This window comes from Staurois parvus, unplaced genomic scaffold, assembly GCF_062004578.1.
Source record: "Staurois parvus isolate SC_StPar_1 unplaced genomic scaffold, SC_StPar_1.0 ptg000105l, whole genome shotgun sequence".
Classification (NCBI taxonomy): domain Eukaryota; kingdom Metazoa; phylum Chordata; class Amphibia; order Anura; family Ranidae; genus Staurois; species Staurois parvus.
Genome location: NW_028317901.1, coordinates 4,856,580 through 4,873,698, shown reverse-complemented (window position 1 = coordinate 4,873,698; position 17,119 = coordinate 4,856,580). Strand labels below are relative to the sequence as shown.

At 40.3% G+C, this 17,119-nt stretch overlaps 1 protein-coding gene across 2 annotated transcripts in view; it reads left to right on the top strand.

The window, feature by feature from the left end:
• VPS13C (vacuolar protein sorting 13 homolog C) overlaps positions 1–17,119 on the top strand; it is a 352,171-nt gene that overhangs the window by 45,348 nt on the left and 289,704 nt on the right. Inside the window, exons 8-12 of one of the 2 annotated variants that reach the window (XM_089671417.1) lie at positions 3,743–3,805; positions 5,426–5,535; positions 6,978–7,037; positions 7,825–7,884; positions 9,817–9,897. In XM_089671417.1, coding sequence (XP_089527543.1) covers positions 3,743–3,805; positions 5,426–5,535; positions 6,978–7,037; positions 7,825–7,884; positions 9,817–9,897 — 374 coding nt within the window. The remainder of the gene's footprint in view (positions 1–3,742; positions 3,806–5,425; positions 5,536–6,977; positions 7,038–7,824; positions 7,885–9,816; positions 9,898–17,119) is intronic. The other variant, XM_089671418.1, reaches the window with a different exon arrangement.

The following is a 17,119-nucleotide window of genomic DNA, read 5'->3' as shown; positions in this document are numbered from 1 at the left end:
AGGCAATAGTCTGATAAATTGGGGTAGAGCGTTCCGGAGGATGGGGGAAGCTCTGGAGAAGTCCTGGAGATGAGCTTGGGAGGAGGAGACAAGGGAGCTAGAGAGTAGGAGGTCTTGCGAGGAGCGGAGAGTCAGGTTTGGGTGAACGGTTTACAGTTAGCATAGAAAATTATAAGTAGTGCAGGTGGGTGCTAAAATCATATGGAATTCCGTTGTCACTTGGTTGAATGGCAGTACACTTTAAAAGAGAAGTAAGGGGGGGGGGGGGGGTGTTTACCCATTATACTTACCTAGGTGGATGAAACATCGGTCTGATGCTTCATCTGTCCTCTGGCTCTAAGGGTGAGAACTCAGTGATCACATGACTGCTGATCGGTGAGTTCTCTTCTCTGCTCTGGGCAGAGAGCGGAACCATCGGTCACCGCTGTCTGCTCAGTTCCCCGCTGGGCTGTGGAGGGGGAGGGAGCGGCTGGCTCCGGCTCTCAGTGCTTTGCTGAGAGGCTGAGCCAGGTGAAGTCGGCATCTTTCCTGGACCGGCTGAGTGACATCAGCCAACAGCAGACTTCAGTCCAATGTCAGCATGAAAACGGGTTGCAGGAGTGCAGAACGAACTGCACTCCTGTGATCCATAGGAGAAGTACAACCAAAAGAGCTTTGGCTGTACTTCTTTTAAATGGCATTTGAAGGTAAAATCACTATACCGGCTGGTAGTTATCTGCACCCTGGCAATCTGAACACTTCTTACAAGCTCTATAGAACTTCCTCCAAAGGAACCCCGCCTGTGCTGTAGTTCCCTTTTCATATTAATGTTGCTATGGATTTCCAGATGTTTATATATTAGAGCAGTGGTCTCCAAACTGTGCCCCAGGGGCCGGACACATCCCTTTGCTTGCTGTTTTTCTGCCCTTGGGGCACTGTTTCTCCCACTAACAGTGAGGCACAGTTTCTGCTACTAACACCAACAGTTGAGCACTATTCCTCACACTGACACCAGTGAGAAGACACTATATTTCCCACTGACACCAACAATGGGGCACTATTCCTTCCATTGACACCAATGATAGGGCACTATTCCTCCTGCTGACATCAATGATGGGCCACTGTTCTTCCCACTGACATCAGTGATGGGCCGCTGTTCCTCCCACTGACAACAATGATGGGCCACTGTTCCTCCCACTGACATCAGTGATGGGCCACTGTTCCTCCCACTGACACCAATGATAGGACACTAATCCTCTCACGGATATCAAAGAAGGGGCATTGTTACCAACGCCAGTACATTTATTTTTTTACTCCCACTGGCCATGGTCCAGCCCCTTTAAAGTCTGAAGGACAGTAAACTGGCCCTTTGCTTAGAAAGTTTGTAGGCCCCTGTATTAGAAGACTGGTGTCTGATACTTGCCTTGGTCCAAAATGTTTGCGTACATTAAAGCAACTCCAATGGGGACAATTGATTGTATTATTGCCTGTATAGTGGCTGTTGTATTCCTACTGAACTTTTACCCAGACAGATAATAATTCATATTGTTTTGATAACTACTTTCACCCAAGCATTAGCATCCCTAGGATACAGTCTGTACACATCATCTTTTCAACTGTTTACTAACATTTGGGTAACAGTTGGCATTCTTATACCCACTGCTTGTGACATCATTGAAAATGCAAGCATCAGAAGTTTTGGATGAATCCTTGGGGTCTCTTTATAAAAAAAAAAAAAAAAAAAATCATGAATAATCTAATGAGTTTTATAAATATTTCCATTTATCCTCAGCTCCATCTAGTGGCCATAATGCAGTATGTTCCTGAAATACCAGTCGGGGAAAATACTGCCTTGTGGCCAACAGGTGAAACAGCAAAAGTTTTAAAAATAGACCTCCTGTGTCATTTAGCACTAAAGAGTTTTATGTTTTTAATTATAACTATAAACATATAGTGCTTTCAATAGCTACCAGTTTGTTGGTATGGGATATATACATAATGTAATATAGAAAGAGAGACGTTTCTTTCCAGAATGATATCTGTTGTGTTATATGGACAAATACTTGGTCTTATTCAGGGAGCAGACATCTTATCTAGCAAGTCAGAAGAAGTAAATAGGCAGTGCTGCTAATCAGAACAAATAATAGTTTGTGATTGACCACTGCTACTGGTCTATTTGTCTCCTCTTCCTCTTGATCCTATTGCATTGGGTTCAGACTGTGTGCCGCAAACTTTATTAAATAAGTTTGTATAAAATACATGTACATTATTATCTGCAAACCTCATCTAACGTGTACATCTATAAATATTGTCCAACAAGATATTTACAAAATCATTTATATCTCACTACCTGGATGGAAAGAACCAAAAATCTGCACCATAATTACCATTGTTTATAATTATTTTCTAATCAGAAGAGTAAACAGATAAAATATTTGTCCTTTAAATCCTATATTTGTTTGCTTAGATTTTTATTTGTGTGTATATATAGCTTAACTCAACCAAAATGTTAGCCTGTGCTTCATGCAGATTGCATTCTAATAGTCTTACTGCTGTCATTCAGACACACTTGGCCCAACCGAATGTATGTTAGCAAGGTTTTGTCTATATTTTACTTTATGAATATACTTTTTGAATTGACATGATTTATTATCTGGTATTATTATGCAACTGATGATATATTGTGTGAATATTAGATGAGCTGTGTTTTTATTTTTGGACAAATTTCCTTTTTTTTTTTTTTTTGTTATCTTTGAAATGTAAGCATATAGGCTACCACACACAGGCTGAAAATGGCAAGAAATGCATGCAATTCAAGTACTGCTAGGCATGATTGGGGGGAACCATTTGACATAACACAGTGTTATGTCAGAACTCCTTGTTAGATCTAATTTGACATTTTAGAAACGCTTTGCAATGGCATGAAATTTTTGTGGAGAAAAGAGCTTGAACTTTTAACCATGCATTCACTCAAGTATTCCATGAGTAAGAAGGTGATTTGTAGCCATATTAGTGCATTTGCGACAGAAACAATTGAGTCCTGGGTCAGATCATAATCCAGTTTTTTATAGAAGTTTCATGAGTAAGAAGGAAGTTCATGCAGGATCCAGTGGTACAGCGACACAAGAGTGCCCTTTATTGGCAATAAGGATGCTATTTAATCCAGGAGTCTAGGCAAAAATCTTAATCTCAAGATCTAGTTTATACACCCCACAAGTATCTCCTGCCTTACACTTGAGTGCAGATTTCTTTTATGTGTATAGTTCAACTCCCTTTGTCTGATGAAATCATGGTAGTGCTACTTGCCCATTTGATAGGTGACATTAGGAAATAATGGTTGTGAAGGTCTGCTTGATTAGTCATCTCGCCTCCAACAACCTGATGAGCATAATTGAGATGTTATTGGCTCAGAGCACCTGACCTCTCCATTGCAGTTTTATTGCTGCATGCAGGGGGGATTCCAGAAGGATGATAGTACTCAGGCTAGTTGTATGTACTATTATTGTACTGCATACTGGTTTTTGTTTTTTGTTTCTTTTTTATAATAAATTGCTCGGAGTTCTGCTTTGCCTATGTAACTGTTCTGTAGATTAACTGAATAGTTCACATGCTTTTGCATTTATGTATATCTTAACTGAATATGAATTTGTATCTATATGTATGTATCTATAATATTCGGTTTCCCTTCATCCAAGAATACGGAGTCCGTCTTTTACTAACACCATTTTTATCCTTTTCTCATACTAATGCATGCAATGTGAAGGACCAAAACGTAAAAAGCACAAACATTTTAAGAACCGTTTTAAGGTTCATGGTAGCAAAAAAGGTGGGTAAGCATATTCTTTTGTAAGCATGCTTGAAGAAGCTAATGTTTGGTACTGAATAGCATGGAATTTGTGTATTTTAGTGAAAATTAGTAGATTGCACGTTAAATAAACCTAACGTTTGTAAAAGAACCCGATGGATGTAAGTTTATCCTTTCAGCATGTTCAGTGAAATTAAAGATTGGTCATGAATGTAATGTAGCAAAGGTCCTAAATATGTTTTAGGCTTAGATCTTGCTTATGAACCTGCTTTCACCTGTAGATGAAATAGAATTAAAGGCCAACTCCATTCAAGACTGACATTTTTCTTGTGTGGCTTTTCTTCATTTTTATAATCGCCCAAAGACTATCTCCACCAGAACTTCCAGTTTTGTCCAACTGTCACAGCCATTAAAAATCCATATTATGGTGGTGTACTTCCGTATTGGATTTTCCACAAACTGAAGTAAACCTATATTTGAAGACTCTGGCAACCCACGACCTTCTGGAAGTGGTAAAACTGTACTAATCAGATCAGAATACTCTTACCACTGGAGTTTCTGGGACACATTGCTGTTAAGTGATGCAGTATCTATTTTGAATGGAGTTTGCTCTATTTGAGTTGCCTATGAAGTCTTTATATTCTATATGTGTGTCAGAGGATTGAATGTAAATACAGCCAGAGATATTTAAATTGATTCCATATATTCATCTTTTAATTGAATGGGCAAGCTTTTTGTTTGATGTTATGTGCATCATTTATGTTTTTCTTAAATATAGGGAAAAGGTAAGCAAAGGCTTTGCTTGTATCACTATGATGTCAATTTTTCCTAATATAGATTACAAAATTAAATGCTCTGATTGGCATGGTTTACGACACGGTTTTTTTTTGCTAGCCCCATCTTGTATATTTGCATGAGTTTATTGCTTGACCGTTTTTTTTTCCCAGGATTTAAATATAACTTTAGTTATCATTTTAACATGCATTTTACTAACCCCTGCATATGTTTTAATTATATGTTTGTTTTAAAGGAACACACAAGAACAAGTTGCCTTAATTTTTTTTTCTTATTAAAGCTATCAACATTTTCAGCAGATCTTTCAGGAAATGCAGTGTCCTTGTTACTTCCTGTGAGCTGCTCAGAACAATATCTTCTTTACTTGCTATACTAGCTATCTTCAGAAAACTGCCAATTGCCCTGCCCTCTCTGTAATGGTGATGAAATTATTTGGATATGTGCTCCATATGAGGAGGACAGCCTAGGGGGACAACCATGTCTTCCTCTATAGACACAGTAGAGGGTTGACATAGTCCCTCAAGGACAAGAAGTGTGCAATTTGCAGCATGAACAGGTGAAAAAAACTTGAAACCATGAAAACTAGTAAAGCCACCACATCGCAAACTAGTCAGCTGCAAGATATTACATTTTTTTGTCTTGGGTTTAGATATGTTAAATGGCCAAGTTCACTGTGTGTGCTGATTTATTCACATGTAATTTTGCCAAAATAACATCCAACTCCATTCAAAAACAGGAAAAGCATTTGGAATGTACTTAAAAAAAAAAAAAAATTATGAATAAAAAAAATTTTTTTGAATGAATCAACCAGTTAACATATGAGTGTGTTGTTTTTTATTTTTGAAGACAAACCCAAAGAGGAGAAGAAAGACACATTTCTAGAAAAACTGGCCGCACAGGTTATTAAGAATCTACAAGTCAAAATTACAAACATTCATATCCGATATGAAGATGATGTGAGTATCTAGATCATGAGAATGTATGCAGGTGTGTCAAATCTGATCATTCAGATGCCTTTGTGATTATTTAGCATGAAGACAATACAGAATAAACATGGTGTTATATGTGGAACAACTAATTAAAATGGAACAATTATTTACGTATGCGACTCCACATAGTTTAGGTTTTTGATTCAATCTGATTTTATTGTTTTAAACAGACGGAAACATTTTCAAGAAGAGTTTTTCTTGACATTACTCACTGGCTGCACAGCAATATAGACAATGCAAATGTATGAGCAAAATATTGTACCCTGAGAGGGTAGGCCAATGACAAGTCAAGCTTACATGTTTACATTGTTTTATTATCACTGTTCTAGAGCTGGGGTCTACTGCATCTCCCTCACATTGTTTTTTTTAGGTATTCTGTATTTGGCTAGAAAATGTAAAAGAGCATTGAAATGTAAAGATACACAAGACACACAGGCTCATGCATTGCGTTGTGTTGCCTGGTTGACATGCTGTTATATTTCACAAGTATCCACCTAATGTGTATTAGTTTGGAGATCTGTAGGATTATTTTATGCTGGGCTGTGAGGCACAAGAAAAGAGGGCTATTGTTACACTATAAAAAATATGTTGTACTATAAGAATAAATAACCTTGTTGTAGTGATTTTGGCAAATGCAACCTGCTGTTTAATTCATTTTGGAGAGCTCACCATTAAACCCCTTAAGACACTTTAAATTGCGAGAAAACATAGGAAAAGACAAATGACTAAGGATGATAGACTGCAACAATGACATTTGAAGTCATAAATATAGAGCTATCCAAAAAACAAGGGTGAGAACAATAAGTAAATTTAGTTTAATTTGTGTTCTAAAATAAGTAGCTACTGTGAAATCGGGTCAGCCATGTGACTGTTTTGTCCTTTTTAAATGTCCCACGTCACAAATTCTTATTTTGCACTCCTAAGTATTCTTTAACCACACATACATACAAGATTACAATGCTCATGAGTAAAACTAGTTGACATTACAAACCAGTTCTTAGGTGACTATTGTATTTTGATATCTACATAAGCATATCCACTGCCAAAGACTGCTTTCAGAATACCTAGTATTAGTGTCCTGAATTCCATGGAAGAGTAAACATCAGTCCCTATTATATATCAGTATACTAGGGTTATATAATGTTACTAACTGACATGCAAATAGTTCATCTTGTAACCGTAAGATATTTTGAACCTGATGAAACCTAACTTACCTTTTGTAATTTTATTGTTTGAACTATAATAAATAAAAAAGGAAGGAAACACATCACTCACACTTTAACATCACCCACCATTATCTGGTAGTTTGAGCATACAGTTTATCCACTTTTTTGTGTAGATTATTATACGCATCAAACAAAAAGACATGAGGTCATTGCATCCTTTTTACCATGTTCTTGTATTCACAGATTAGCGATGCCAATCTTCCAGTATCTGTAGGAATAACATTGTCTGAGCTGAGCCTTCAGGTACCTTTTGCTTGCTTAATTGTTATAATGTGAGAGATGTAACTGCTTTTGTTTTTCTATAACTGAGCATTTTACCAGCACTTCAGGTATTCTTTTATGTTCTGCTGAACGTTTATCATAGAGGGTTCTTCATGCCTGCTTTAAAGAATAAGCTCTTATTTAGGGTGGAACATATAACCTGTTACAGCTCTTGACACATGACTGAATCACCTCCCCCCCCCCCCCCGGTTTGACAGCAGGTGGGGGACATTCTCCCCGCACCCGCTGCGCTAACTCAAAAACGGCTCCGCCCCCACACAGTCTCACCATTCGTTCAGTCTCAGTTTCCTGTGAATAAATGAACTAAAAGTACCATTAATCACCACAGCAGCTTGTAGTTCTGAATGAGACTGAAAGCTGCAGGGCTTGTCTGCAGAATCCTGACATTAAACCCCTGATCCACTGATCACTGGTGTGATGCTTTCCAGGCTCCTGCATGAGAAAATTATAAATGCACATTTTTTTATTTTTTTGCAAAAATATGTTAATGTATTATTTATTCCATTTTTTAAACACTTCTATGTTTTGTTGTAGGACAAATGTTCTTGAAACCTGACTGGCTTCTAAAGCAGTGTGTTTTTATGAGCATCATTCTACTTGTGCTAAAACTGCACCTAACTGACCTAAACGTTATATAATTTACTTAATTTAGCTGTTTAAGTCTTCCTCAGAAAGTGTTATTGTAATTATCTGTATTTTATATTTTCATGCAGTCATATTTGTCTTTCTCTTTTTTGCCTTGTGGCAGACCTCCAATGAGTCCTGGAATCCATGTATACTTAATGAAGCAGCTAAAATAATATATAAGGTAAAAGTCCTGACTAACAATGAAACCTATGTCTGCATTGCTAAAGGTAATACTAATTATTATGCATTCTGAATGTATGAGCTATATGGTTTTGTCTCTTTAAAGCAGAGTTCCACCCAAAAGTGGAAGCTCTGCTTTTCTGCTCCCTCCCCCCCCCCCCCCCCCCTGCCGGCACATTTGGCACCTTTTGGGGGCGAGGGTGAAGCAGGTACCTGGTTTTTACAGGTACCTGCTCTCACTTCTGGTTGAGTTCGTCGCGACAAACCCGACCAGAAGTTCGACACCCTCCGCAGCCCTCTGGGACACTTTCAAGGTCACAGAAGACTGCAGCCGATTCACAAAGCACAGCAGGAAACCGGCGGTTAAGTTGCAAGGCTTCTTTGCTGGTCTCCCTTAGTCATGATGGCGGCGCTAGCAACTGACAGCCGACTGAAGAATCGACTCGGGGTGAGGACACCGCTGGACGTTTGGACAGGTAAGTGACCTACCGTATTTTCCGGCGTATAAGACGACTTTTTACCCCTTGAAAATCTTCTCAAAAGTCGGGGGTCGTCTTATACGCCGGTAACGGCATGCTGACGCTTTTTAGAGGGGCGGCCCCCCCCCCTTCCAACAGAAGGGAAACTAAGTACAGGGGTGGGCAGGGGCTGCTGTCTCTTACCTGGCTCCGGTCCCACGACGATCCGGTCCAGGACGCGCGGCTGCTCCTTCCTTCGGTTCGTCCACTGGATGTTCGCGCGGCTGCTCGGCTCCGCCTCCTCACCGGTGATTGGCCGCCAGAACTGTAGCTCAGGAAAGGCACACAGGCGGCCAATCACCGGCGAGGAGGCGGAGCTGAGCGGCCCCGCGAAAATCGAGTGGAGATGCAGGTAAGTGTGCACATATGCTGGCTGTAGCAGCACCGTACTGGAACAGGGGTCAGCAAGTGTCAGTGGGAGGAATAGTGCCCCATCGTTGGTGTCACTGATACCAATGATGGGGCATTATTCCTCCCACTGACACCAACGATTGGGCACTATTCCCCCCCCCCACTGACACCAATGATGGGGCACTATTCCACCCCCCACTGACACCAATGATGGGGCACTATTCCACCCCCCACTGACACCAATGATGGGATACTATTCCTCCCCCCCCACTGACACCAACAATGGGGCACTATTCCTCCCCCCCCCCACTGACACCAATGATGGGATACTATTCCTCCCACTGACACCAAAGATGGGGCACTATTCCACTGACACCAATTATGGGGTGCTATTCCCCCCCAATGATACTAATGATGGGGCACTATTCCACTGACACCAATGATGGGGTGCTATTCCCCCCAATGATACCAATGATGGGGCACTATTCCTTCCACTGACACCAATGATGGGGTGCTATTCCCCCCAATGATACCAATGATGGGGCACTATTCCTCCCACTGACACCAATGATGGGACACTATTCCTGCCACTGATACCAATGATGGGGCACTATTCCTCCCACTGATACCAATGATGGGGCACTATTCCTCCCACTAATACCAATGATGGGGCACTATTCCTCCCACTGACACCAATGATGGGGCACGATTCTTCCCACTGGTGTGCACTGGAAGAGGGGTAGTCTTATACGGCGAGTATAGCCCAAACACTACATTTTAAACAGAAAAAGTAGGGGGTCGTCTTATACGCCCAGTCGTCTTATACGCCGGAAAATACGGTACTTTTAAGTAGTATTTGAAGCTGCTGACTTTTTTTTTTTTTTTTTTTCCTGGAGGTGGTGGCTGTCCGAACACCACTCTGTTTTATAATCAAAACATTTTAAAGTGTGTGTGTGTAAACCCTAAATTTATAATTGTGTGCCATTGGGCATCGTGTGTGTGTGTACAGTGGTAATAAATACTGTATAAATATATGAATATTATAATTGTGTCATCTTCTATAGTTGGTCCGTCTGGATAGCTTCAGCACCTACTGGAATGTGAACAGCAAAATATATTACCACCTTTCTGTGGAGACTATCCTGGTAAATAAACATATTTTGTAGACATAGGATTGTAGAGCTGTGCTGTAAATGTCTTGTGTGCTTGTCTCTTTGATTGTTCTAGCCTTGTGTAAGCATTTTTGTTGATGTCAGTAGTAGCATTTACTCTTTGGTCTGCTGGCATTAGGGGACCATTCTCACTGTGCTGTTCTTATATGGTGCTTTAATACAAATTAAGTTGGGTTAAGGCAGCCATTAAATGAATGGGCTGCCAATGAGCCAGGGTGGACAAAAAATCGACATGCAGCATTTTTTCCACAGCAGCACACCACAACGAATGCTAGTGTAATGCACTGACATGCATGTGCATCAGAGATGTCTTTGGTTAGTGCAATGAGGTGCCTTTGAAAATGAGTGGCTCTGCAGTGTGCTAACGCACGCCATGTGCTTTGCGGTAACATGTAATAGTGCAAATCATAGGCTGGATTACCTTTTGGAGTATGCATTATTGTTGTGCAGGCCTATCAGTTGCAAGATAAAGTGCCTGACAACAGGCTTCTGTGTCTCAGATATGCAAGTATGCAACCTGTCTGTTCACACATCCTTCTTTTTTCTTTTTGTTTTCTTTTTTGAAGTTTTACTAAGTCAAGGAATCTTTCTTTAAAGCAGAGTTCCTCCATGGAGAATGAAGAAAATAATACTTTTGTACTCCCTGTAAAGTCTATTTTCCCGAGTCTATTGAAGAACACAGCATTATGTTAATAAGCAGGCAAGGGTTATGCTAATGCCTTTAGGAGAAATAGGGTTTAGATACACAGAAGTATATCGGTTGTACCAGGCAGTCTGAGGGAGCAGTGTCCCTCAAAAAAGAGATTTTATGGCAAGTGTAAATATCCTATTTTATGGCAGAAGAGACCATGTATGAAAATATTGTTTCTGCTTTATTTCAATACATTATATCACTGTATGGTAACTATATTTTTGTATGGGAACAATAAAATATTTTTGTTTTTATACATTTTTGAAGTTGAACTGATCTCCAAAAGTATAGTAAAATATAAAGAGTGTGTTTTTACAAAGACTGGGGCAGACAGAATCTGGAGCAACTGTGGCAACCAATCCGCTTTCTAGCTTTCATTTTTAAAAGCTGTGCACAGTTGCTCCAGATTCCGTCTGCTCCAGTTTTAGTAAATTCCCCCAAAGCATTTCTGTCTACCTGTTCCTGTGCAGGATTTTCTGCTGAATTCAGTCATTTGAACAGTTTAAATGGGATGTTGTATGACTAACTGCAGCATGTATATCTGTTTCTATGTGTAATACCTTAACTGATTTTAATGAACAATCTACTTTTTTCCCAACCACACCTTATGCATACTTGAATTGCACAGTCCCAGTCAGGTGTAATCAGATATTACTGTTGAACATATTAGCCTAATAGCTATGTAATCACTGTAGTTTAATGTGTAACCTTTATCTTATGTAAAATGCTAGGAAACTGTCCATATAAAAACGAAACTTACTTTACTTAGTGCAAAACTACTATGTGTTCTTGATTGCGTATCATCTGCTGATCTTAAGCAATGAAGTTACTATGTAAGCGTGCTGTTCTCGTTAACACTAAATTTTTCGTGGCTGTATAAAACTTAAGATCCAAATGGATATTCTGAGAAGAACTGAGTTGAGCTTAATTTGACGTCTGTCTACTATTGTCAGTTGTAATGCATATTATTTGAGCCATTAATGCATATCTGTGCTTTGCCCACATAGGGAAGGTTTGCTCTTCATAACTGCCAGCAGGGGGGTGATATATCTGCTTAAACCTGAATACAAATCTACATCTCCCATGGTACCTTGCAGTACCCCCAATCACTGTACTGCTGTTTCATCTGAGGAATAACATCCATTGGCAACCTTTTAGATGTAATTATTCAAGGAAGGGAGCTTGCCACTGTATTCTGTAGACTTTAGCTGTGCAGTCTGCCTATCAGTTGCTTGATTACATTCTATCAGACCTGCTTCTGGATTAGTAATCCGCACATAACAGCACAGCTATCCCACTGCACCATTCAGTCGAGGAACATGCTTACCTTAAGGCTCAGTCTCATCATTCATCTTGTACTTATGGGCAATAGTTACCCTTGTAGTCTCTGCTCTCATCGCATCTAAATGGATGACTACAAGGGGAGATATTGAGAGAGCAGAATGAATTGTAGACACAGGCACAAAGGAAATAAATGCAGATGAGGATCTCTGGAACAATTAATGGGAACTAAATGTACAGATAATTTTAGAGAAACACAATTGAGAAATGAAACTGGAAGCATATATGTAATTTTTGTTTTTGGACTTTGGTTACACCTTAAACAGAATATTCCTTTGCTCCTAGATCACTATCAAGCCCTGTACTGGGTGGTGTTTTGTTAGTAGGCAGGCCCTGACTTTAAGGCTACTTTCGCACAGAGTTTTTGAAGCGTTTTTGGGCTTAAAAAAGCGCCTGAAAAGCTCAAGAAAAATGCTTCCCTATGTATGTGAATGTATATCTATGTATGTTTTCACACTGAGGCGTTATGCTTGCAGTGCGGTGTAAAAACTCTTGCTTCTAGCATCTTTGGGGCATGTTTGTTGTGTTAAAAAAAAAAAAGCCCCAAAATGCCTCTTCCCATTGAAATCAATGGAAAAAGCCTGAGAAACGCATGAAAAACACCTAAAAAATGCCTCTGAGAAGTGTTTTTGGTGCACGTGTCCTTAAAAAAACGCTCAGCACAGCAAAAACACCTATGCGTTTTTGATGTGTTTTTGATCGGTGTGAAAGTAGCCTAAGTCACCAAAAACATAAAGTGAACATCAAGGCTTGAGAAAGACTTACCATATTTTTCACTCCATAAGACGCACCTGACCATAAGACACACCTAGATTTTAGAGGTGGAAAACAGGAAAAAAAATATTCTAAACCAATGGACTGCAGACCAGACATAGTACAGGAGATGACCAGAGACTGCGGACCTTTGGGGAGCAGGTACCTGAATTGGACAGGTACTCGCTCCCACTTCCGTGGAGTTGTCCTCCCTCCCTTCCTATAATCTTCTGGGACACGTGACCGGTCCCAGAAGATTACAGGGCCATTCACAAAGCGCGGTGCTTCTCGCGCATGCGCAATGGGCACCTGGCTGTGAAGCCACAAGCTGTCACAGCCGGGTGGCCATGCCGGCGCCAGGGAGAGAAGACTGAGGACACCGCTGGACCAAGGAACAGGTAGGACCACTGGAGGACTGCAGAGAAGAACCGAGCGGCCGGCCTGGTATTCTAACACGGGGGGGGGGAATACCGGACCAGCCCAGCCCGGCCGCTCCATACTCGCTCCATAAGATGCACAGACATTTTCCCCCATTTTTGGAGGGAAAAAAGTGTGTCTTATGGAGCAAAACATACGGTAATTTAGTTGGAAAATGCCCAGTTCATAAATTAATACCATCTCTTATAAATAGTACTTTGTAAATGTGCCTCAAAATAATTTCCTAAAAGCAGCTCACATGATCCTGTTGATCTGATTCCTACATGACAATGGGGGAAGGTTTGCACTTTGTAATGTTGACAGGCTCAACAGCATGTGCACATTACTGGGCAGTTTAATCTCCAGTACACATTTTAAAGCTGTGGTGATAAGTGGAATGGCTGTATCACTGCAGTATTTTGTGTGTACCCATACTACTGCCAATAGAAACTGTTACCTGCTACAATTTAAAAAGATATATAGCCATGATTTCCACTTTAGGGATTCCTTTTACTGTGGTTCAAGGCAGTGTAAAGGTTTTCTTAAGTCCTCATTTTATATGGAAAACCAGTTTTGGATGTGCATGCGTGCCTATATATAAAAATGTGCACATTTGGGAAGCACACACCTGTGATTTGTCAATAGTTTTCATAAATCAGCCTCATGGCTGTAATTAGTCCTTGCTTCTCCTTTATAAATGGATATCCTAAAGTAAGGGTTTACCAGTGTTACAGGTCTGTCTGTTGACTGTGCCTTCATTGTCTGTCATAGAGTGAAAAGGAACATGTTTCTATATGTTCAGCAGAGCAGTGTTTCTCTTCATTTATTTCTCGTATTTATGTAGTGCCAACTTATTTCTACAGTCTGTTATGAGTATGTAGAACCATTCACATACGTTGCCATCCCCTCAAAGGAGCTCACAGTTTATGTAAGTAGAAACCCTTAATGCACATACTAGGGCCAACTTGGTGGGAAAACAACCTATCGGTATGTTTTTTGGACTGTTAGGAAATGTACGTAATACAAATCTCTGCAAACACAAGAGGAACATTCAAACTCCATGCAGAAAGTATTATTGGAGGGCTTCAAACTCAGGCAACAATGCTAATAATTTTGCCACCATATTGCCTTTTTGTAAACCAGGGATATAGAAATGAAAGTTGCTCTACACTGAGTCTTCACTAGTTATGTACGGTTCTTTAATATCCTGTGGATATATAGTAAAAAAAACCCTATTCTTTGGTTCAGAGCAGCTTATTTGAAGTCACAGGGACCTGCATCTTCTTTCAGAAGTACATGGTTCTGGGCTACCCCTAAAATTACAACTACACTATTCTTCCTGAGTACAATCTGCCATAATGCTGTGTAACTTATTGTAATATCTGTCTGCCTTCTGGCAGCATAATGACCTCTGTAAGATATAATGTCAGGCCACCCTTATCAACCTGTAATAAAAGGCACCTGGTTTTCATATGTATCTTAGATACCGAACATAATGGATCTATATGTACTTTAGTTAGGTTTCTATAAAAGCAAGTAGTCATCTGCCTAGTGAGGAAGATTAAATCATGTTACGTCCTTGAACCTGAAGACAGACGCTATGTGTTTATCTGTGTTTTGGATATGTCCATCTGTCTGTCTTTCCATGCATAGGTTGACCTTTAAATTTGAACTAAGGGGCCAAGTAGAGTGAGAGACAAACTCATCAGACTGGTGATAAAGGTTAAGATTCTACAGTTCAGCGAACCTCCATCTTCTCAAACTGAATTTTCTACGTGTCAGCCTTCCTGACAACTGACCTTTTGAGATATTGAAAAAGTTGTCCCTCACATGGTTTGGTAGATGCTATGTTCTTAAAATGAATACCATGCCTTGCCTCTTATATTTGTTGCACACTTTACTTCTCAGAACCCCCCAGGCCTTCTTTAATTTTGTCCAGGCTGTGTTTGTTAAATGTATATGGCAGGAAAGCATTTTGTATCAGCAGAGCTATCTTAGATATAAACATAGGGGAGAAATGGCATTTCCAGATCCTGCCCTGTACTATACTGCAGCACATAGTACAAGAGTAATGGATTGGTGCAGACACGCCTCTTAAAAACTGTAGGTGTTTGTAGAACCGGACTCTACGCTATCTCACCTAGTGGGAAATCCATGGGCTGGCAAGCAGAATGTACGTGATCCCCAAGCTCACTCTTTGATCAGGCCTACTTTACTTGAACTAGTCAGATATTACAAAATGTTGGAAATACAGAGCTTCCCTCCTCCTATGATGCTCATAATAGGACACACCGAGTGTGCCCCAGGAATCTCATACGGTCTTCAAAACATGGTCTCTCATGCGAGCTGCACATTTTTTTGCAAGCTGACAAATGGGCACATTTTGCCAAATGACTCAGTAACTCCATCTTTGGGAATCTGGAGACATCAGCAGCTCACTTATTTCCTCTGTTCACTTCCCAAGCCATTCTTGGCAACTCACACTGTTTAAAGAATTCTGCCAATTCAAGGGTGCAGTTAGGAAGACCCTATCTATGTGCTACAAATTTCTACTGGGCATACACTCCCAACAAGACTCACTGTACCTTACCAAATGGGAAAAAGACCTGAATATTACATACATTGATGATCACAAGGGCAGCATTCTATTCTTTGCACACAAAGCTTCAGTCTGTAGCAAATACGAAGAAACTACTTGTAAGATTTTGACACGCTGGAATAGGACCCCCACTATCCTTGCAAAACTGTTTCTGCTGGTGATGCAGAGTTCACAAAACTTCACTTGCACATTTTTTGCCCGTCTTCTTGTATGCCCTTTTTGGCCACAGGCAGGGCCGCTGTTGGATATCACGGGTCCCCGTACAGCCTACCTGACAAGGCCCCCTCACCGCCAGAGAAAATATCAAAATTATATTTATGGTACAAAATACACTAAAAATGTTAATGTACAAAATTCCTGTTAAATCTAAATGATAAAACTGTAATGAGTTAATAAATAAAACTTTGTGTGCAATTGAGGTCTTGGGGCTCATTCACATGGGTGCTGTGGCCTGTAGAGTGTGACTCATTCATGCTGTACAGGCCAGAGGACCTGTGCGAATGTGGTATTTATGACAATTATTTTTCCTCAGTCCATTAATATCAATGGGCTGCCTAACGTGTGGGAACATGCAAACATTCTGCAGGCATATTATTTTAAAAGTGTGTTGCACCTAACCACACAGTAGTGTGGTACCATGCATTATGGTGGCTGTGAATACATCTGTGTTTACTATACGTGTGGAGGTGCAATTAAGTATTCATGGTGCCTGCACACATCTGCAGAGGGCTTTGTGTTTCTTTGCTGTGCAGGAAAATGTGTGCTCTTGCATGTGTTTCTGCACCACAAATGGTGTAGACAAGTCCTAGGGGCCGGTTCAAACTACAGAAACGCCCTCTAGATGTGTTCCAGATGCATTTTTGCATGCACATTTTTTACAAGTTTTTAGCGCGTTCCGGTACGTTTTTGATGTGTTTTTGAAGCGTTCCAGTGCATTTATTAATGCATTCCAGTTCATTTTTCCCCTTTATTTTTCTAAAATTTAATTAGGGATATGTGCGTTCCAGAGTGTTTTTGCTACATTCTGGTGTGTTTTTGACGCGTTTTGCTGCGTTCCAGTACAGTTCTGCGCAGAAAAAATGCAGCCTGTTCTACTTTTTTTTTTTTTTTCTGCAACCAGATCGCACTGTAACTGCAAACGCTGATGTTAACTATGATATTGACAACCATATAACCTACTTTCTGTGCGTTTTGGATGCAGAATAAAAAGTAACTGAAACGCATGTGGTGTGAACTGGCCCTAAAGATTATTATAGGCAAGAGACTGACCAGGAATTGGGAATGCAATCAGACTGGTAGTGAGATTCAGTTAGGAATCTGAGTTATCATGCACGCTGGATGTTTTGATAACGCTGGTAATGTTAGCTTTGTAAAGTCACGTTAAAAACGTCAGT